Source organism: Bemisia tabaci, chromosome 1, assembly GCF_918797505.1.
Source record: "Bemisia tabaci chromosome 1, PGI_BMITA_v3".
Lineage (NCBI taxonomy): Eukaryota > Metazoa > Arthropoda > Insecta > Hemiptera > Aleyrodidae > Bemisia > Bemisia tabaci.
Window position 1 is genome coordinate 63,466,777 of NC_092793.1, and position 23,694 is coordinate 63,490,470.

At 41.5% G+C, this 23,694-nt stretch overlaps 1 protein-coding gene and 1 long non-coding RNA gene across 8 annotated transcripts in view; one reads left to right on the forward strand and one right to left on the reverse strand.

Annotated features, from left to right (window-relative positions):
* The window catches only part of LOC109040504 (serine/threonine-protein phosphatase 2B catalytic subunit 2), a 415,824-nt gene that overhangs the window by 72,613 nt on the left and 319,517 nt on the right, over positions 1-23,694 (forward strand). For 6 of the 7 annotated variants that reach the window (XM_072305187.1, XM_072305204.1, XM_072305201.1 and 3 more), the window contains exon 2: positions 7,287-7,391. The exons of the other annotated variant lie outside the window; for it this stretch is intronic. In XM_072305187.1, the coding sequence (XP_072161288.1) occupies positions 7,287-7,391 (105 nt within the window). The remainder of the gene's footprint in view (positions 1-7,286; positions 7,392-23,694) is intronic. 7 annotated transcript variants of the gene reach the window in all.
* LOC140225631 (uncharacterized) lies at positions 19,635-22,672 on the reverse strand. The gene is made up of 2 exons (XR_011900647.1): positions 21,054-22,672; positions 19,635-21,015 (listed from the first exon to the last, which is right to left on the reverse strand). It is a non-coding gene; the product is annotated as an uncharacterized lncRNA (long non-coding RNA).

The window sequence follows — 23,694 nt, forward strand, 5'->3', positions numbered from 1 at the left end:
ACCAAAAAAATAAATACCGAGGTGAGTTTTTCTAGTTAAATTTGATTTTTGTCGTTTACAAAGACGTTTTCCTAGAGTAAAATTTCATCCTCTACAACTTGAGTTCTTTGGCATTTTTCTCGTAAACGCACGATTTCAGCGTAAAATCGAGTTTTTTGTCCAAAATCGAGGTCTAAACCTAAAAATTATAATTTCATCACGAAATCGACCTTCGGCACCATTTAAAATGGTTGAAATGGGCCCAAATTTTGGCAAACAAGTTTTTTTACCAAACGTCATCGATTGCCGCCTGGGGAGCGGAACATTTCAGACTTTCATTTTTTTTGACGCACCCCACTGGGGCCCCCCAGGAGGATTCACCAAGAAAAACCTCCCATCGAAAAATTTCCCGTTTCGAATGATGAAGAATGCCACAAACCGTTACCTTTTATCTTTTTTTGTTCAAAAATTATACCCACTTTTCAGTTACTTTACGGACACCCGGTATATACTTGAAGTATACGAAGTATACTGTACAGAGACATCACTGATTCATATAAATTCATTATTAAGACCTCATCGCTGAGCGAAGCTCCAAGCGCCACCGAGTATTTGAGGTTATGTGCATTTTAAATCTTATCCACTGACACGAGCAGTGAGACGGAGGAACCTACTTTTAACTGAAACTGCCCTAAGCGACTTAAATTCATGCCTAGTATGTACTGGAGAAAGGTTTCACTTACAATTAGGACTCAATTCTAAAATATAAATGAGTTGCTTCTTTGTATTATTGCAAGTAACTATTATACGGCGGAACTTATTGATAGAACGAGGCACGAAGGCAGAGAGCAACGTTCTAATTTTCACCTTACACCTTATGAAGGCAGAATCAGGCAGCTAAAAATACAGCACTAACTTTGAATGGAAGGAATATTTTGTAGAAGTGAGCAGGCAAAACGTATGTATGTATGTATGTATAAAGTCGCTTTTATAGCGCTCTTTGGCGCTCTGCGACCCCTAGCCGCCAAAGTCCCCTATCCTCCCAAAGCCCTTCAGGGAGTTGACAAACCCTCATTTCTTCTAAAATCCCCTGTCGCCACCCTTTCACTGGGCGTCCCCTTCGTCTCCTTCCAGGAGGAACCCAATCAAGCAACTTCTTTGGCAGCCTTTCGTCCGTCATTCTATTGACATGACCATACCAGACAAGCTGTCTGGTCATGACGTCGAATATGATGTCATTTTCGACTCCCATGATCTGACGCACTCTTTCATTGCGGACCCGATCTCTCCTAGAAATTCCAGCAGACCTCCTCCAGAAATCCATCTCCGTTGCTCTTAGCATCCCCTTTGTCCGCTCATTCAGCTGCCAAACTTCACATCCATATGTAAGAATACTCTTGACTACAACGTCGTAAATTCTCCTCTTGTTCTCCTTGGAAATCCGAGGGTCCCAGAGGATTCCATTTAACATCGCTGTAGCCTTCCTTGCCAGGGTGTTTCTTTCCTTAATCGCTTGATCAGTTCTTCCATCCTGGGTCAACCGCACTCCCAAGTACTTATAGTGCTCGCAGCCTTTGATCTGCTGCCCATCCTCCAACTCAATGCTTTGCTGATCACCGCCAAAAGTCATCTTCTCAGATTTGGATATGCTGACTTCCAGACCCCACTTCCGATACTCTTCTACTAACTTGCGCATCATGTATTCCGCGTCGTCTTGATCTTGAGCAACCACCACCTGGTCATCAGCAAAGCACAGAGTGAACAGAGTTTCAAGATCACCCAAGGGGACACCCATACCAGAACATTTCTTTTTCCATTCTTTTAGCACGCACTCGAGATAAATTTTAAATAATGTTGGCGACAAACAACATCCCTGTTTTAAACCCTTTGTAACATAAAATCCCGCTGACAACCCCCCATGGCACTTAATTTTGGTAAAACTCCCTTTATAAAATCGCTTAACAGCGTCAATCAACCCCCCGTTAAAATTCGATTTTTCCAAGGCCTCCCAAAGTTTCACCAACGGCACACTGTCATACGCCTTCTGGAGATCCACAAAAATTAAATGCAGCTCCTGAGCTACGGCCATTTTCTTCTCAATGACCTGGACAATAACAAAGAGGTGATCTATCGTAGACCTGCCAGCTCGAAAACCAGCCTGCTCCTCTGCTTCGTGATCTTGCCATTCGTCCTCGATCTTCGCTTTCAGTATCTTCCCGTACACTTTGCTTATTGTCCCGGTCACTGAGAGCCCCCGGTAGTTGTTACAATCGTCCTTCCTTCCCTTCTTTTTGTAGATGGCCTTGATCCAGGACTCCTTTCACTCCCCTGGCACCTCGTCACCCCTAATGCATTGCTGCATCAGCTTTCTGAGGCACTCGAAGAGCTTAGAAGTCCTGCTCTTAACCAACTCGACAGGGATTCCACCTGGACCCGGTGCTCTGCCATTTTGCAGCTCTTTGACCGCTTTAATAATGTCACAAGTGTGAATCTCCAAGTTGTTCATTCTTCCGTTGTCCGTGCTGCTGTCTCGAAACTCTGGGCGCCTTTCCGTCAAAAGATCTTTAAAATGATCCTCCAGTTTTTTAAGTGATATCGGAGACAAGATATCCCGCTTCATGTCCCTGCGTAAACCTTTAATTAGCTTCCAACTCTCGGCACTTTTTCTTCCCCCTAGGTAGGTGTTGATTCGATTACAGTTGCTTTCCCGAGCGGCAAAACGTACCTTTCAGCATAACATGTGCTGAGACATGGCATCAATAATGAATATACAGGGTGAACCAAAAGTCCCTTCCACCCCCTCCAACTTTTTACCCAATTGAGGTAAAGATTTGAAACTTGGGGGATGTCCCTAGGTCAAAGAGAGCTACTTTTTGGCCCCCCTAAAATTTTCAGGGGGCCTCTTGGGGGGGGGGGGGGAAGGACCCCAACTTTTAATTTCCAAATGGAAGACCCCCTTTGTGATAGCTCGCTCGAAAGAGCATTAAAAAAAAAAAAAACTTTTCGCGCAAACGTGAAGTCAATATCTCAAACCGGTACAAATTGGCGGCCGGTTAAAGTTCAAAACGGCCGAATATTCACACAGGTTATTTGTCAATGGAGTTTCGCGAAAATCGGTTACTGAAGGTATTTCGACACGAGAAAAACGAATTTGACGTTAGATTTTTTTAAAAAAAAAAACCGACATTTTCAAAATGGCCGCCGGTTAAAGTTCAAAATGGCCGAAAATTGCCACCTTTTATGCTGATGGATTTGCCTATAACTTGGAATTTTGGGGTATTTTGGCATAAGATTAACTCATTTGAACTTAGATTTCTAAATAAACAAATTTTCGGCCATTTTGAATTTTTACCGGCGGCCATTTTGAAAATATCGGATTTTTTGAAAATCTAACGTCAAATTCGTTTTTCTCGTGTTGAAATACCTGCAGTTACCGATTTTCGCGAAAATCCATTGACAAATACCTTGTGTGAATTTTCGGCCATTTTGAACTTTAACTGGTCGCCATTTTGTACCGGTTTGAGATGTTGACTTCACGTTTGCGCGAAAAGTTTTCTTTTTGTATGCTCTTTCGAACGAGCTATCACAAAGGGGGTTTTCCATTTTTCCACGAAAGCTTTGACTCCTAACAAGCTCACTTACTTCCTCACGAAGAGATTATTTATGTGGATGGAAAATCAGTGAGTCAAAACACTTACATATGACTCCGAACCATATTGCAGGCTCACACACAACACATATGAGAGAGCTCCCAAACTACACTGCAATCTGCAGATCAATGCGCCTCGCGCAAACTCAAACTTGTTACGTCGCCACTGGGGACGGACGGTACCTCTGGACGGTATGCACATACGCATTTTGCGGTCTGCGCATGCGCTGGAGCGAGGAGAGACGTTGATTGCAGACATTTTTTCGTCAGACGTACCATGTGTTTACCACAGTTCCCCAAATGCGATTGGCGGAAGGCAAAAATTTTGGCCCATGCCTTACACTCTTCCATTCCCTGATGTTCAAATTCAAACTGCGTGCTTTAACGCATTCTCACCGGAAACAGTCGGTAGATGCTCTCAACGCGGTTTTGTTTTTCTCCATGAGGGCAATAATGTCCCAAGACCGGCAGAAAACAATCTTACGTAACTTCACAAGATTGCATTATGTTTGGTCCTATTGTAAATTCAGTATGTGTAATTAATTGTAAAGACCATCGATTTCACTTCATTTGTCAAAAAATTAGGTCAGACGAAGAAAAGGAAGCATTGGTCAAAAACCGCGGAAAAGCCAATCTTCGCTCATATAGCGAAGTTTGGCACCCTCCACGGGTTCCACAGGCAGGAAATACCGGGAAATGTCAGGAAATTATAAAATGTCAGGGAAAATTGTTGGGTCACCTTTACTTGCTCTCTACATAGAATGGTTTTGACGTTTCGATCAACACATTTCATCTAAAAACTGTTCTGATAATGTCTTATTAACCAGTTGGCATGTCTGCAATCGTCAGAGAGAATTGTTGGGTCACTTTTGTTTGCTGTCTGTAATGGATTCAACGTTTCGAACAGCACATTTTATCTGGAAACTGTTCCTAATAATGCATGTCTTCACTCTTCAATCGTCAGGAAATTTCCCTAAATAGTGTCAGGGAATTTCAGTTTCTGAAGTCTGTGGCAATCCTGCCTCTAGCGCGTTTCATTTTGCCTTGAGAAAAAAAATCCCTTAAAAAAAAATAGAAACAATTTTAGAGGAAATATGACGAGGTTTAATTTTGTAAGTGACCAATTTCATAAGTGAAGTTTGTCCGCAGATCAATTATTGGCGAATTGCAGGTAAAAAGAAAAAAAAATTATATTCCGGTAACGAAAGAAGAGAAAAAAAGCAATAGTCGACCTTTTTCACCGAATTTTTGGCGCCAAGTTGAAATTCGAATTAAGCGTCGAAAGTTACATAGGAAACTCCGAGAATATTACAATTCGGGATTTTTTTAGACTATGGCCCCTTTTATGGTCTATTTTCCCGGACTAAATGAACAACTCAAAACAATCAAACCGTGCATCCCAAGTTTTTCGGCTATTTTTCCACTTGCTCCTGGACTTTATACTTGTTCCATGAGCGGTATCCGAGAATCGAAGAAAGCGAGGTAGATTTAGCTTAAATTTTGACTTGTTTCCTAAGGAAGCGATATGGAAATTTGGTGAGTCAGAGCTATTTTGTCTAATGGCACTTGATGGTTTCCGGACTTCTCGTCAAACACTCGGGGGTTGTCTAACTGCGTTGAAAAAAAAATTCCTCCCTCGTACGCTTGCGGTGAATTAATAATCGGCGTAGACGAAACACGGCAACCCTGGAGTTCTACGTGTCGTACGCTTAATATAGTCGGTGCCGTTTAAGTGTCAAAAACCCCACCCTCCTACTCCCAGCCAGTTATCGACTGATGAGCGCCCAATTAGAGCACGGTTTAGTGCTGAGACTTGGCTTCGACGGCATTTCTGAGGAAACCTTGATTGCTCCGGCTTTTTATCGCTCCTCTGAAGTAAGGATGTATCTCGATTTCTACGTTAGCCCTGTTTTATATACAAGTATATGCTTTCTGGGGCCTATGTGGAAACGCCTTGCCATTGCTTTTCTGTCCAGCCTAGTGGCTTTAATTTGGAAACAAAGCGTTAGGAAATTAGAGGATATGCTAGTTAGGCATTAGCCTCGAACGGAAAATCGTAGACATCGAGTAGTTCCGGGGGAGGGGGGGGGGGAGAAGAAAAGCCGGAAATATTCGCTCCAACAACGTCACCATTAGGATGCCCATTGCTCAATGGTGTCATCAAAGGATGCTCGTTGGCGTTATCAATGCGTAACCTAATGACTTCATCAGCCGGAAGCACGCGTGAATGGCCGAATGCAGCTGGAGATGACCGGACATAGTCGAGATTACCCGAAATAAGCCGAATGGAATCTTGATGCAACCAACGGTTATCGCTTCGGTGATTTGGGGGGGGGGGGGGGATATAAAAATAGTAAGTTAATAAGAAAATAAAAATTTCTTTTTAAAAATCGTTAAAAAATTCGCGTAAAAACGTAAACTTTATAACACTGTGGAGAAATGTTTTAAAGTCCAAGTCCAAGGGTCACATAACCCGGCAGTCTTCTGGGTCAGCCCTGTTGGTAATTAAGCTGGGTCGCGGGACCAAAAATTGATGCCGTATCGGGCCGCAAGCCGAGGCCCGAGGGTCCGGCCTCAAAAGTTGAAGCCCATGTTGGTCCCTAAGCCAGCATCAAACCTCAGCATCAGCGCTTGATGCCGGCTCGGTCGGCACGCCAGCATTGGGCTTCAATGCCCGAAGTCGGCGCCGGCAGGTTGCGCGCGTTGGGCGCGGCGCCGCATGCCCGCACGGCCGCTACCTGGGCATACGGCATTAATGCTGAAGCTACGAGTCGATGCTGTACGGCATAACCTCATGAGGCGCCTCAAATGCCTGCGCGGAACACCCCTTTGTCTATGTTTTCCATTGGCGCGGCGGCCCACGCCTCGCAGAAAAGTTCTACGAAGTGGACGCCGAAGATGGGTTGAAAACACAGCCCGGTGCGATTAGCCGCCCGGCAGCCGGGCCCGGGGCGCTGGCATCCGATTTGTGTAAATGAAGTCGCTTTACTTTTGATGCTAGGTACCCAGCATCAAAATTGATGCGGCATCAGGAAGTCATGCCGGGTGTCGGTTTCACCAGGTTCAGCCGCCTCACGGGCAAATGCGATCCCCCGGCGCACTGTCTGATGTGGCATGAAAGTCCGCGCCGGATACCCGCCTTGCGCGCCGATGCCGCTCCGTTTATGATGTTGCTTCAAACCTCAGCTGTAAATCCCTGCTCTCTAGTTCAAACGTTAACCAACTTACAGCGTTTTGAAAATGACATGTCGAGCTGACTTTACGTAACCTTAATAAGATGAGTCTCTTACTCTTCTTCACTGGAAGACTGAACACTAGTTAGCCTCTCAAAGTAGTACCTTACCTTACTTTCCACACGGCGTCGTAACCATTTTTCGCACTTCTGCAAACAAGTCCTGGAGGAATCAGCTAGATTTGTCATTTTCAAAACGCTGTAACTTGGTCATCTTTTGACCTCGAGAGCTCTCGTTGATTTTATTTTATCAGTCATCACCAGCACCATAACGTCACACAAATTGCATTTTGTTATCAGCCACTGTTCATCAGAAGAAAAAAAACGTGCAGTACTTTTGAGACACCCTTTGTGTAGTGGGTATGTTCTGACTACTAAAATTTTACGCAAAACTAATTAATTTTTTTTTTTAAATATCTGTTTCAGGTAAGCCATCCCTGTTATTTCTTTTCACCGTGGTTGCCATGTGCACAAGAGAAGAGCTCATGAAGGAGAAGAATATTGAGGGGAAGACATATGAGTTTCTTTTTGGTTTGTAAGCCCTTTTTTTGGATTTTTTATGAAAGTCACAATCCTTCTAAAAAATTAGAGCATGATTATCATGGGAGACGGTAAACTCTCACTGTCAGATGCGATATTTTTTTTTTGACCGTCGAGGAAACTTCCTAACTTATACTTGTGAGACAACTTTTTCCACGACATGTTAAGGGACGGTATCAGAAAGTTATTCAATGGACCAGTTTCGCTGGTCTCAGAATCATGTTTTAATGTTTAATGCTCTATTCTTGCAAATTAGTTAAAAATAATAAGATTTGTCTAAACAGCAACTTCCTACGTCCAAAACTAATCAAGAATTCGCGCTTTGAAAAAGTTAACTTACGACGTCATCCACCGCGGTAGTGACATTCTTGGTTTCTTTCACCTTGCTTTCATCCAAGTCTCACGTTGAGTAACCAGTGCAAATGCCTCTATTCGATCGATGAAAGCAAGGTGGAAGAAACCAAGGGTGCCACCACCCACGGTTCGTTTGAGCCCAAGTTAAATAAAAAGTCGATGCACTCATGATTTCTCTTTAGAACCTCGAAGTATGGTGTAAATTCATTACTTTAAGCTCTAAACGAAAATGTTCTGTCGAGCTCTCGGAAAATATGGCCGATTCGAACGTTTTTAGCCATGAATCGGCTGAAAATTGCTGATTACGGAGCAAATATCCAATAATTATGCTGTACTCTTTGTTTTTTGAAGTTGCGGGGGCGTCGGGGGCAGGAAAAGACCTTTTTTTTTCTTTCATTTCCCTCCCCCGCCCCCTTCCACAAAAAACCATTTACACCCATGCATATACATGCGTCCAAATTGATATGCATGTCTTGCTAGTTTGAGTCGGTGGGTTGGACCCAAAGTAAAATACCGATGACCCAACACGAAAATTGCACACTAGCCTTCGCCCTCCGAAGGTTGAGGCTTCCGAAATAGAGTGAATCCCTGATCAGGCTAGGCAAGGCATGGGACCGGTGATAAACGAAAAATCAGAAACATCATTTAGGGGCCGCGGGAAAAGGCGGAGGACATACATAAAGCTCCTTAAAGAGTACGAAGGCTCCTGAAATAGTTTCCGAGTCCCCGGACACGCCCCCCTTCCGATAATCAGGGGGAGCAACGATGTAGAATTTTTGAAATAATACCGAGGGAGCGTAGGATGTTTTTCACAACAAAATATTTTTCGGAATTTGCTGGACCCCCCGATTGATCAGGTGTGTCACCAGGGGGGGGGGGGGGGGGGCTTTCACACGCCCCACTTAGGGGCAGCGGGAAAAGATCAGGGGGAGCAACGATGTAGAATTTTTGAAATAATACCGAGGGAGCGTAGGATGTTTTTCACAACAAAATATTTTTCGGAATTTGCTGGACCCCCCGATTGATCAGGTGTGTCACCAGGGGGGGGGGGGGGGGCGCTTTCACACGCCCCACTTAGGGGCAGCGGGAAAAGGGGGGCATACATAAGACGTCATAAGGCTCCTTATAGAATAGGAAGGCCCCTGAAATATTTTCAGGGTCCTCGGACACGCCCCTCTATAATCAGGGGGAGGAACGGTGTTGAAATCGTGAAATAAATCCGATACCCCGCCATCCTAAGAGTAATTTTTGACGCGTTGCCAACCTATGAAAATGAAATGACACTGTAACCGAAAATACTTGATTTTGGCCGATTTTCACCATTTTTGAACGCATCTTTTTAAGGAAAATTGCGAAAAGCAGTGTTTTGTAGGAGATAAAAATTGTTGTGCCGGAAAACACTAAAAAGATGAATATTATCAATTTTGTAATAAAAAACCCGAATTTTTGAGAATTTAAATGAAAATATTCCTGTAACCTAACCTTACCTAACCTAACCCAACCCAACCTAACCTAACCTTACCCAACCAGACCAGACCCAACCCAACCTAACCTAACCTAACCGAATGTACAATGGTGAACATGAAAATTATGGAACACAATTCAATTTCGGGAAAACAATTTTTATTCTATTTAGACACAGTTAGGATTCAAATTACGCGCCATTACGTGTTTCGGAGATTTGTATTCAAAGATTGGCAACAGATTTCCAGCCACTAACGCTTTATCAGCTGACGGCGAGAAATGCTGTTATGTGTCGGATTCTGCAATTCATAAGCAGGGTTATCTTAAAGAAAAACTACTTTTCCGATACTATTTTAAAGACTCCCCAATGATTAGGTGTGCCACGTGGGGGGGGGGGGGGGTTATCACCCCACCATACCACAGTAAAACGACCAACCAACTCAAACTAGCAGCAGGACATGCATATCAATTTGGGCGTATGCATATGCATGGGTGTAAATTATTTTTTATGTGGGGAGCGTGGGGCGGGGGAGAGGAATGAAGGAAGAGAAGGCCTTTTCCTGCCTCCGACGTCCCCACAACTTCAACAGACAAAGAGAACAGCCATTAATATTGGATACTCGCTCCGTAATCAGTAATTTTCAGCAGAATCAGGGCTAAAAACCATCAAATCGGTCATATTTTCTAAGAACTCGACGGAATATTTTCGTTTTTGGCTTAAAGTAGTGGATTTACATCATACTTCACAGGACCGAGGCTCGATTTGGGCCCGATGCCTCAACCCCCGACCCGGAGGACCAGAGTTTGATTTTGGAGTTGCCTCTCCTAGACAGGTTGCTTTCACTGCAGCTAACAGCCCTGTCTGCCCTTCCCTTGGGTGATTCCTACGGATGTTTCAAAATTACATACCATCTCGTCAACTAACCAATTGGCCCGCGTTACTGCATCTTGTTCCTCGAACGGAAACAATAACCGCCCAATTCGCCTCCGAGTTCGGGATTCGGGAGGCGAAATTCCTTTACCTGCTCAGACCTCTTGATCGAATATTTCGATTGGAAAGCGACGCTTGTATTGGGCGTTCGCGAACTCGGAGGGAGATCAAATTAATTTTAATTCCCTCTCGACCCCTGCTAATCAGAGACGACTCATAAAAGTAGGGGGTGCCTCTCGGCCCGCGATTTGTATTGCGGCTCTTATTTTCTCTTTGATTGAGACCAAGACGTATCGGGATGGATAGGGATATTTTCTTTACATTTAGATAGGAATAAAAGGAGAATGGTTTCTTTATATTTGCATTAACAGGGAGATAGATCGTAATCGGGATGCATCGAAATCAAAAGAGGACGGAAAATAAGTTAAGAGCTTCAGCAAAAAAGTGTGGGGGGGGGGGGTCCAAAGCGGGACGCGGAGTAGAATTCGAGGGAGCATTTTGACAACGCGGACGAGTATCAATTTGCCGTATTTTCGAGTTATTTGAACAGATGAACTTTGGACGAGCCGCTTGTTTGACAACAATTTACGGCTGCTTTTGTGTCTGTCGATGCCGATGTGAGGGCTAGGGCTTCGTTGAATCGCATCGCGTGGATGCTTTCGTCAAGAAGAAAGTCGCTTATATCAAGTGGAAACTGGGGCTTCTTTGAGTCGCATTGCGGAGATGCTTTCATCAAGAAGAAAGTCGCTTATATCAAATGGAAATGTTCAATCTACGCTATTGTACTCTTGATTCAAATCTTGAGGAAATCTTGACCGCAAATTCACGTCACTCGTTCTCTCCATTGCACTGTCTGCTCATCCATGTGGCCGCTCAATCGCATATTCTGTCCAGAGCTAAGAGTCACTCGATTGAGGTTTTTATTTAGTATTTTTCTTTCCTATTACTTTTTTTTTCCTTGTCTGTCTCTCTTTCTCTCTTTTTTTCTTTCTCTCTTTCTTTCTATTAGATGACCCAATCAAACAGCCCTGCTTGCACTTCTTGTCCAAATTCCCCCCTTAACAGCCCCTTAACAGTAGATCACGTTCTCAAGTTGCCCACGTTGTAAAGAAACCCGAAAACGTTTTTTTCCCTGCCCCTTACCCTCTCTTAAAAATTTACTTCTGAATACTCATCCTGTAAAACTCTTTGAATTTATGCGCTCCACTAAACTCAAAATTTAACCTTTCCCCTCAACCCTTTTTTACTTTTACTGATGTAACCTTAATTTCCATGTAAATATATTACCACTACTAATACGTTCTTTAGAGGTGTAAATGGCCTTAGATGCTAAAGCACCGCTTTAAAATAAAATTATACAGGGTAGGCCAGAAGTTCCAGGACGGTCGGCTAACTTTTGAACGGTTCGAGATAGAAATATGAAACTTTGGGAATGTTCCTATCTCAAAATTTTGGTCCCCCCCAAGAGAGGGGGCGGGGGGCCCACAACTTTTTTTTTCAAATGGCAACCCCTATCTTGTGATACCTCATTCGAAAGACCATAAAAAACTAAGAATTTTGGCGCAAACCGCAGATCAATATCTTAATTTTTGACCGAGTTATGATAGGATCAAAGGTCAAATTTGACCTATTTTCAAAAAATCACAACTCCGGTTCAAATTATCGTAAAGAAAAAAATAAAACGGGAAAATTTACTAAATTGTGTTAGCTTTTTTGTAAAAATTGCAGAAATCACTTCGAACTAATTTTAAGGGGGGGGGGGGTTTCGGACCCCCAAATACGTCAATTCAAAGGTCATTCAATTTTCCAGTGAAATAAGCCAATTTCCCCTAGATTTGCCTCCACATTATCTCAGTAAGGTCAAAATCAGTTCAACATTACGTTGGGCTAGTCCCCAAATTTCAGGAAAAGTTAAAAAAAACGCAATTAAAGGTAATTAAATTTGACCGTTTAAATTGGGTTTTTTTTAACTTTTCCTGAAATTTGGGGACTTGCCCAACGTAATAATGAACTGATTTTGACCTTACTGAGACAACGTGGAGGCAAATCTAGGGGAAATTGGCTTATTTCGCGGGAAAATTGAATGACCTTTGTATTGACGTATTTGGGGGTCCGAACCCTCCCCTAAAATTAGTTCGAAGTGATTTCTGCAATTTTTACAAAAAAGCGAACACAATTAGTAAATTTTCCCGTTTTATTTTTTTCTTTACGATAATTTGAACCGGAGTTGTGATTTTTTGAAAATAGGTCAAATTTGACCTTTGATCCTATCATAACTCGGTCAAAAAATAAGATATTGATCTGCGGTTTGCGCCAAAATTCTTAGTTTTTTATGGTCTTTCGAATGGAGGTATCACAAGATAGGGGTTGCCATTTGAAAAAAAAAGTTGAGGGCCCCCCGCCCCCTCCCTTAGAGGACCAAAATTTTGACTCCCCCATAAGATGGTCCCCTTTGAGATAGGAACATTCCCAAAGTTTCATTTTTCTATCTCGAACCGTTCAAAAATTAGCCGACCGTCCTGGAACTTCTGGCCCACCCTGTATTACTAATACTACTACATATTTCTTTCTTTCTCTCTGTCTCTCGTTTCTTTCTTTCTTTCTTTCTTTCTTTCTTTCTTTTTGGCGTGTATACGTAGTACATCGCCGTTGAGATCGTTTCGACCCCCTACTCGATACCGTGTAACGCCTGAGTTGCTTACCGGAAAGTGTCCGGCGGGCTCGTTCTGAATCTTTGAGAGCTTGTAAAAAAGTTACTAATGCTTCAGTCAATTAGGTTGATTGATTTTCGTTATTCTCTGTATTTTCTTACATGGGGGCTATGCCTCCTGGCCGCTACACGGCCCAGCCCCCAGAGGGCGCTTCGCGCTCTCTTAGGTCCGCAACGACGAAAGAACGACCAAAAAATGAAACGCTTTTCATGCCTGAATCTTATTTGTCCAATCTTTCTCTAGCCGGGAGCGATTGCACCATTAAGAATCGATTGAAAAAATCGGCATTTATTTCAAACTTTACGCCAAGACTAAAACGAAACGAAACGTAATGTTTCGTCGCTTTTTGATTGTCTGAAGCAAAGGAGCGTACCTTCAATTCACTCACCCTACTAACTGACCAAGACTCAACATTTCCCGCTTAGTTCAAATTTCCGGTTTTGAACTCCCGCCATTTTTTTGGCGGGAATTTCAAATTTTGCCCCCCTTCCTCAGCTCTCGAGTCTACTCTTACAATTACAAGTGAAGAGAACCTTGGTCAATTTTTCAAATTCTGATTATAGCGGGCTCATCTGGGGGCTATCACCTGTCGAATACCGCAGAAATCATAGGAATCGGCCCAGTTGAACGCTCAAACGAACTCTGACTAAAATTAAAAATTTACATTGTTAATATCAGAGAATTCGCATCTTTACCACGCAATATAAAAAAAACCTGGGTCATATTTTCAAAATCTGAATATTTCGAACTCATTTAGAGACAATCGCCTGTCGATAGCCGCAAAAATCATGAAAATCAGCCCGGTAGAACGCTGGAACGAAGCGTTACCAGATATGCAAATTTAGGAGGTCTCGGAGCCTATAGTACAGGTTGTAAATCCTAGAGATGAACGGGCTTCGTTATTTAGTTTTTTTTCAATACTTATAAATCCGTGCCCCAATTCTTTAAAGGATGTACTCGTGTGTGTGTGTATATATATGTATATATATATATATAATCAGCGACAGGCGATGTTGGGGTCCGTCCCCCCCCTCCTCAAGGGGAGCCCCCCCTGAAAATTTTGGGGGGTAAAAATGTAGCTCCCTTTGACATAGGACCGTCCCCCAAGTTTCAAATCTTTACCTCAATTAGGTCAAAAGTTAGAGGGGGTGGAAGGGACTTTTGGATCACCCTGTATAACAAAAGCAAACAAACCGATTCGACGGTGGCTGAGCAGTTCAGTAAGGGGTCTGTTCCACCTATTTTTTTTAAAGTCATTCCCCCATAGTGAGCGTCATTCTGACCTCAATGAATTTTTCTTGGAATTTTTGGAGCCTCCAAACACCCCCAAAAAGCACCTTAAAGTTCAAAAAGTTTTGGCGGGAAAATGTACAATTACTAATGGCGAGATAGTATAGCCGTTGTGTGACGTCACAACTGGTACTCTTCTTTTGTTAATTTTACAAATACATGAATTTCTCCATAAGGAATAGAGGCAAATTTTCAAAAGGAATTCTCAGACTGCTGGAGCCTACCTCGCATTTATCAAATTTTCTTGCGATAATAAACTCTTTACGGTATACTCTCTGTTTGATGAGAACACCCCCAGAAACTTGCAAATCGTATTAAATGATTTATTTATTTCCGATTTATCAAAGCATGTCACGAAAGTGAGGTTACGTTTACAATCTTATCTGGAATACATGTAAGTTTTATTTTCATGGTAAAACTCACATGTATAACGTAGTTTTAGTTTCCTCATTACCAGAAACTATCTGCCGTAGCATCATATGGCTTTCTGCATCTACTTCGTTGGATATTGGATCCGTAGATTCTACTTTCCATGAAATGTGTCTCTCTCAGCTGCGCTAACTGACTAGCGGAGGGATCTTTAAAATCTCATTCCAACATTATTACTTGTTTAAATCTGTCTGCTCATAAGTAAATTAGTTGAAAATACTATCAATTTTATGTTAGGTATGATTCTCCGCCAACTGTGCACCAGCTAAAGCCTGTTGGTCGTTTGATTACCCGCCCGGTTGAGAAGTTATACCCCCTCCGTTCAATCCAGTGCCTGTTGGGATGAATTTAAGGTATTTTGTCGATTAGGTATATAAAACTGATTACGCCAAGTGTATATAAATGATATCGATGTCAAATATTTTAGTTAGTTCCCATCATAGTTCTAAAACTTCCAATGAAAGGTAGCTGTCGCAGTAATCGGGATACGGATAAGGAATACTTCACTCATACATCAAATGTACTGAAATACTGGGACAATTAGTCATCATTAAGAGTCAAATAACGGATATAAATTTAGTTCTACACAATTTCCCCAATACATGCGTTGATTTATTTAAACAAAAACGAGAAAATAGCACTAACTTGACCAGCGAAAAGTCGTGAAGGGGGACACAACCTAACTTTCGGCACTTCCTTATAGTTTCAGTTAGTTTAACTTAGTTTAGTGAGGTATTAAGTTTCAATCTGATGCGATTTTAAAACATCCGTTGATACAGTTGTAAAGTAGAGGATATGAGAAACTGCCGACTGCAAGAAAATTTGGTAAAATAAGTTGCAAATTGACCCAAAATCGTGTTAGAAGAACTGCGTTAGATTTCTTATGGGAAAACACAGGTGTATTGAAACGGCGGGAAATAAGCATACCAGTTGTGACGTAGCCGACCAACGGGAGGCCTCCGTTTGAATTTTGAACTTTATTTAGCTTTTGCAGCTTCAATATCGAACTAAGCGTGTTAACCACACCAATCGTTTTCTCGTGAAAATTTACTTATGATACATTCATTACTCTCCCAATCCCTCCCGAGTGCTTCTCGATTTCTCGAATGTGAATATCACTCCTCTGTTTTTTTCAAAACGTCAGCCTCGGTTGATCTGTATGCCATGGTAGTTTTTTGAGAATGCTGGTTCTACTGTTGTGATAGCGAAAATAGCCGTAAGTGCAAGCTGTGATGAGCCTCGAGACTCATTAGACCATGTGCGAATTTAAGCATTCTGATACATGTTTCTTAGCCAGAGTTTTACGTAGAACACAACTCCTGCATCGAAAATTACTGAAATCAACTATAACTATAAGATATCAACGTTTTCATCTCACTCTAGGGGGCTGCGCCCACTGGCCGTCCCGCGGCCCGACCCGCGGAAGCGCTTGGCGCCTCCAAGCGAAGCGCCGCACAGTGGATCGAGCCAATGGTAAAGGTCGGACATAGGCCCAAAAATGAAAGTGAAGGAACATAATGTTTCTTGGCATTTTCTTAAAGTAGACTCTTTAGCCGAACATAAAATACCAATATTACATCTGAAAAAAAATTTAAAGCGATGTAACGGACGTGTGATACACCGTGTCCACATTGAGGTGAATTTCGGGTACATTTTTAGCCTAGACGTTACTCCTATATTTTAATTATCCTGCATTTTTGTATCAAATTTTGGGGGTTGTCCTCTATCATTGATGCAATGGGGAGAGAGAAACACCCATTGCCATATTTTTCATCCTTTTTTTTAATACTAATATCAGTGCACAGACATGGTACCCTAAAAAACCCGGTTTTCCAAATTCAGTGAATGATTTCGACATTGTTTCAGAACATTTCAAAGAAAACCGACCTAGAGGAATGTTCCTTATATCCCTAGGAACCAATATCAATTGAGAAGTTTTGCCTTTTTTTGCCTTTTTAGAAGTTAGGCCTATAAATGTGATGACAACTCGCTCCTCGAAAAAACCAATATTTGAATTTTAAAGAAAAGTCCTAGTTTTTTGCATCTAGGAAGGCTGGAAGGCTCCCATTGGGTTGGTAACTTACCACCGTTTCGAATTGGCTTTCGGAATAAATTAGTCATGCCCTCCCCCCCTCTCCCTTCCAACGCCAATAATATCATCTTGCACCACAATCTTGTTCTTTCCATATCGAAAAAAGGAGGGGACACTAAGTCAATTGGACTACATTTTGCAATTTGGAACTATAAATTCTGGCCCGGTTTAAAAACAACGTATGTGCTATTAGTTTCCCTAAGCACATAAGTGTTTTTCCAGAAGAGCCAGACTTTATAGGTCCAAATTGCAAAATGCAGTGCAATTGATCGTAGCGCAATTTGATTTCTTTCTTGGTCAATATATGCATCAATTTTAGGGATTTGTGACTTTATAAAATTTTACTCTCTCCTCCCTTTCAGTAATTTTTATTCTTTTAAACAAATGTTCCTCTCAACCTCCTTCAATTCTGCAGAAATGATGCCCTTGGTTTTCATGAAAAATCGTTCGACTTGATTGTTGGTCTGAGTTTTTTACAATTCGTCGCTCTTCTAACGTGAGGGCGTATCTCTATTTCCTCATGAGCCCCAGGAAGATGAACTTACGTGTAAAACGGGGTTCACGTTGAAATTGAGATACGCCTTTACGTCAGAGGAGCGACGATTTGAGCGGTCACCATATCCTCAGATTTGCGTTTGTTGTGAGCCTCCGACCCCAAATTACGGCGAAGAAAAAGCCAAAACTCCTTTTACCGGAAGCTCTGGATCTGCTCGTCAAGGAACAGTGCTTGGAGCACCCTGTATAAGTGGAATATTTCTGCCCCCTCAGTTTTCATTGTGAGTCATAAACTCTCTTTTTTATTTTAATTAAGTTTTGCTTTGTACCTGAACAGCTCACTTAACCGCATCGTATCCAGCTAGTAAATTTTGGAAGCGGGGGAAGGGGGGGGGGCATTGCTTGTTTAAAAATATTCACATTGAGTTTACAGCAAAATAAAAGAAGAAAACAAAATATTTGTAGCTCAGCAGAAACAAATAAAATAATAATTAATCGCAATAATTATTAGAGCATTTACTATTTTTTGAAGAGTTTCAAAGAGGAAAAAAAATCAATTTTTCCTACAAACCGCTGACTTTAACGCCTTTTCAATATGATATTCAGCTTTCTCGTGAAAAATTACCGTAGAAAACATATATTTGTGTATCATATGGCGGTTGACAGTCACACGATAACCCTATGTCCGCGCCGCCCTATCCTTCGATCCACAGTGCGCCGCAGTGTCACGGATTTCTTTACTTAAGAGAAAAGACAATATAAAGAAACACGAACGACAAATATGTACTTTTCGGTAGTTAAGTCGCAGAGCAACCACGTGATCTTCCTGAATGCAACTTTTTTGATGTCGCGAGAAGAATGTAATTTTACAGAATCGCGGAGGGACTAAATACTCTTCAATGCACTGGATCTCAATTCTATGTTTAATTCCCGCATTTTCATTCATGCGCATTTGAATGAAACCATGCGAATGAAGCTTCGTTATTAATTGCGCATTCATGACCGCAGTACAAGGAAACTTTTTTTTTATTCCTGGTGTACAATGAAGTATTTAAAACAAATTAATTTGAAATCGTCCAAATACTCAATGTGTCGCGGAAGATGTCTAGTTTGGAGAGAAACAAAGGAAACTGCCTCGATCACCATTCATACCTCGGGTGAACCTCTCGGAACCCGTCGGAGGAGAGATTTATGGGCCTTTTAGGACGCTGTCGTCTGTTCCAAAAACATCAAAGACACTCGTTTGTCTTTCAAAACAATTCGTGCTATTTCTGCACAATCTGACAACCAAATTTTTGGTCCCAGTTTCGCAAATCTGGGAAACAGGCGATTACTCTCGGCTGGGTGAAAATGTCAAAAATTGGGTTTTGAGGTGCACGTGTGCGTGTAAGGCTCCGTCGATGGGTAGAAAGGTTTATGTCGATAATTAAATGGTATGCTCTGTACACCTTCACGTAGACACGGTGATTTTTTTAGATTTTTCGTGATAACTCGACCAATTATGAACATTTTATGGACAAAAAGCTTCAATATAACTGATTCAGCTCGCACTTTCATCATGACGAATTTCAAGTTCATAGAATCAATATTTGTCACGAAGTAGGCTAAAATAGATTTGCCGATTTTTCGCAATAACTCGGCTAAAAATGAAAAATTCAAAGAAGAAGATCGAGCCATGTTACAGCATTTAAGGTGTCACACCTCCGTAAAATTTCCATACTCTCGCTCTCTGACGGTAACTTCAGGACAGCGCGGAACAGATCTTCACAATTTAAGGGCTTAGGATTTTATAATATAGTCAGATTAGTTCCGGGAATTTTGAATTTCTCAGTCGCAAGAAACGCAATTCTCTGCCCGAGTCAAATCGCGCCTCACAACAGTTTTGGCAAGCTTCTCAATCGAGAATCGTTCCTTTCCCATCCTTTTTCGTTCAAAATAAACAATATTTACTATAACTAAGCCAAAGCGTCAAGATTGAGGTCGCCAGGTTCTCTTATCGCAGAGATTGTCATCATAAAGTTAAGTGTGCGATTTGACTCACGTGGGCTATTGTGTTGTCATAAGCGGGAAGTTTGAATTCAAGCGTAAAGAAACATTAAGCATCTTATTTAGGAGTTAATTTCATTAATTTTCGTTGCGCGAATCGTATTTCACGAGAAATTTCGGTTAAGAAACCTGAATCAGAATTCTAAACTTCATACATTGTCTAGCGGTCCATTACAAAAAATTGGTCTTTTGCATGGGGCTTCCCTGTAAGAATTTTGACATGAAGGCAAGAGTCGATAGCAGCCGTACCTCATCGAAAACACGGTGTGCCTGAGCGAGTTTAAAATGTTTTATGTGCTATAATTGAAAACTCTTAAGATTCTTGATTTACAGTGTCTCGTGAGTTATTTAAGCGGAAAAAAAATAAATTGTTGAGATCCTGGAAAATAGAGGCGAATTAGAAGTATTTTGGGGCTATAGTAGCTAAATCACCGGTAGTAAATCCCGTTTTATTATTGAACAGAAATCGACTCGATAGTTGTAATGCCTGAGTTTCCTTAATACTAATATGTTAAGAACTCGAGCACTTATGCTCCCAATTTTAGCCATGTCGTAATTTCCTGAGAGCCGATAATTGCACGAATTTCTCATAGAGTCCTCCAAAAAATGGCTTGTTTTTTGGGCAGCCGATTCGGCTATCGAACCCGAGTTTACATGGAAGCTGATAATGACCCAAAGCTCCGAGAAAAACTTTAAGATGAGTATAGGAACCGAGTTCCGATGGCAAAGGGTTACCGAGTTATACAAAGGGCTGAAATCACATCTAATTTTTGCCGTTTTCTTGTTAAATTGATGTTGCCTCGGGTTTTTACCTATGCTCACACATGTTCTCTGTTCTGCACATTGACGTACCTATATCTACATATGTATGTTTACCCAAAGAATTGAATTTTCACGACAAGGAGCCAACATTAATCTTTTTTTTCCGATTTTATACGGAAATTTGATGGTTATTTGGGAATTGAAATTAGTTATAATGGACCACTAGACAAGGTTCGAAGTTGAGCATTCTGGTGCATGTTTTCTAAACGAAATTTTACGGAAAAACGATTCACGCAATGAAAATTACTGAAATATACTGCTGACCAAGATATTTAATGTTTTCTGACACGTGAATTCAACTACGCGAGTCAAATTAAGCAATAAGACTTCGCCGTTAAAGTCTCCACGGTATGAAGAGATGGCAACCTCAATTTCGTTGCTTTGGCTTAACTGTTGCTCGTTGTTGACACTTTGCACGATATAACGTGGAAAAGGAACATTGTTCGATTTAAAAGCCCGCCTTTGTTGTAGTGGTGCGCGAATTTACTCACGTAGAGTATCGTGTTTCTTGTGACCGAGCGATTCAAATTTCCCGTGACTAATGTGAAATGAAAACGTTATTATCTTAGTAATGAGTTGATTTTAGTAATTTTCGATGCCAGAATCTTGTTCAACGTAAAATTCTTGTTGAGAAACATGCATGAAGATACTTATATTCGTACCTTGCACAATGTATAGTAGTGGTCCATTGTTTCACGGGAAAATGAATGCACCCCAAAATGACAAAACTATAATGATTTTCTCATATTTTTAAGCATGGCATTGATTTGTAAAGTTAATTAGTGGACCTGTCGACCTGGTATATCGAGTTTTTGCAATTTTTTTACGGCAAATCGGGGGATCATCCGGATGTAAATTGCTTACCTTTAATTCACGAATGAACGAAGCATCGGACATAGCTGAACCTCTTTGCATGGAAAGATGCTAAATTTATCAAAATCAAAACACAGGGTTGCCACGGTCAGGGAATTCAGGGAAAACCTGGAAAAGTCAGGGGGAAAAAAAGTGCCCGGGGAAACCTGGAAAAGTCAGGGAATTTGACCAAAAATAGCTAAAAGTCAGGGAAAAATTGACAATTTTCACGAGTTGCTTAAAATCTTTCTTTTTTCGGTTTTGAACGCAATATAAATTGCGATATATGAAGAGGGCATATCTCGCGATGCATTCAGGAGTTAGGTATTTCCAAATGTTCTACAATTATTTTCTGACTCCTTTGCTTAAGCGCGTTTCAAATGAGACGCTATATTAGTGCGATGGTAGCTAACAAGGTGTAAATTTGGCTGTGCGATCATGGCCTGCGTTCTCAAAGGTCAGGGAATTTCTCCATTTTTCGTTAGGGAAAATCATTTCCAAATTTTTTGGCAACCCTGAAAACACATTAAAATAACTAGCCGTGATTAGCTTGCCTCGTGAGCTGACACGCCTGCCCGGGGAGTGCCCCTGGGCCCCCGGTTCTCAGCTTCGCGGTGAACTTGCAACTTGCTCCGCGAGCCGCCCCCTCCCCACATAGTTTTTAACTTTAATGAGAAGACAACATCTTCGTCTTCATCTCATTCTTCACCAAGTTTCACAGACATGGATGTTCCAGGAGCCGGGACCGCATTATATAGCGCGGCCGCCATCTTGGATTTTGAAATGTTGAACATATGACTAAAAATTGACCCGTTGAAAAATACCCCCTTATACCGAATTTCACGAAGATCGATCGAGGTGAAGCCAAGACATCGTATTAGGCCACGGCTGCCATTGTGGATTTTAAAATTTTGGGAATCCGACCAAAAATTCAAGTTTCCCGTCGGAAAATACCCGCTCATGCCGAGTCGCACGAAAATCGATTTATGAGGAGCCGAGATAGCATTTTAGACCACATCAGCCATCTTGGATTTTTGAACTTTGAAAGTCGGACCTGAAATTATAATTTCCCGTCAAATATACCCCCCAATACCGAATTTCACAAAAATCGATGGCAATCAGGAAGGGACCTACTATATCATAGACAGTACGGTTTCAGGAAAGGTCTATCTACCACACAAGCTCTCTATAATCTAATTGATAATGTGATTAATGCTTTCGAATTGCAAATTCCGATTATGAGTCTACACTTTGACCTAACTAAAGCCTTTGACCTCTTAAACCATTCCTTGTTACTCGACAAGCTTCAACTTTATGGGCTGTCCTCAAATTCACTAGCCCTCATTGCCTCATATCTTACTGGTCGTAAGCAAAGAGTGAAAATCATCTCTGCTGCAGGAACCATCTTATCTGATTTCCTACCCATAATTACTGGCGTACCGCAGGGCTCAATACTCGGTCCACTATTGTTTATTATATACATGAATGACCTCCCTTCCAACGTTACTCATCCCATTTTATTATATGCCGATGATACTTCCGCTGTAATTACAGATGGCGATGTTAAGCTAAAAGCTCGTGAAGTCTATGAACAGGCCTGTATGTGGTTTGAGGCAAATGGCCTCCTTGTCAATCAAAAGAAAACTCAAGCAATTCTTTATTCTGTATCCCCTAGAACTACCTCTTCATTGCCAGAACCCATTTGTATGTTAGATGATAATTTAAGCGTAAAATTGGAAAGTTCCATAGAATTTCTTGGCATTCATATTGATGCAGGTCTAACGTGGCAACGACAGACCGACATGGTTGTGTCAAAACTATCAAGGGCCTCTTGGGCCATTCGCAACCTTTCCAGAATTTCCACCTTGAGCTGCTGTCTCGCTTTCTATCACGCTCACATAGTGTCTCATATGCGATATGGGCTTCTTCTGTGGGGGCGAGGCTCTAGTGTTGATCAAGTGTTTGTCATGCAGAAAAAAATTATCAGAAACATTTTCAATCTTCCTTATAACTCACACTGCCGCCCGATCTTTGTTAAATATAAATTGTTTACCCTAACCTCCCTGTACATCTGGGATTGCCTGAAATTTGCCATCTCCAGTGCTCTTATTTTGCCTTCTGACCTCCTGCCCAATCATCATTACAACAGTAGGCATAAGAACATCCCTAATAAAATGATTCGATTGAGACGGACTGAGCAGGATGTCAAATTTTCGGCAATACAGATTTTCAACGCACTGCCTTGGAGTGTGAAGCTACACTTTCGAAATGCTGATCTAACGTCTTTCTTTAAGGGGCTGCGTGCTTTCTTATTAGAAAAAGCCTTCTACAGTCTTCATGAACTTGTAGGCTAGTAAAATTTAATACTTGTACCTTATGTATATTCGCTGTAACTGTACCAAATATGACGTGTGCCATAGCCTCAGCCAGAGGCTCAATTGTACAAATTATAAAATAAATAAATAAATAAATAAATAGATATAGCATTTGAGACCACAGCCGCCATCTTGGATTTTTGAATTTTGAAAATCTGACCAAACATTCGAGTTTCCCGTCGAAAAGTAACCCACTATACCGAATTTCACTTAAGTCGATGGATCATCAGCCAAGATAGCTTTTTAGGCCACGGCTGTCATCTTGGATTTTGTAATTTTGAAAATCCGACCAGAATTCGAGTTTCCAGTCGAAAAGTACCTTCTGATACCGAGTTTCACGAAAATCGATCGAACAGGAGCCGACTTAGCATTTTAGGCCACGACTGCCATATTGGATTTTGAAATTTTGAAAATCCGACCAAAAATTCGAGTT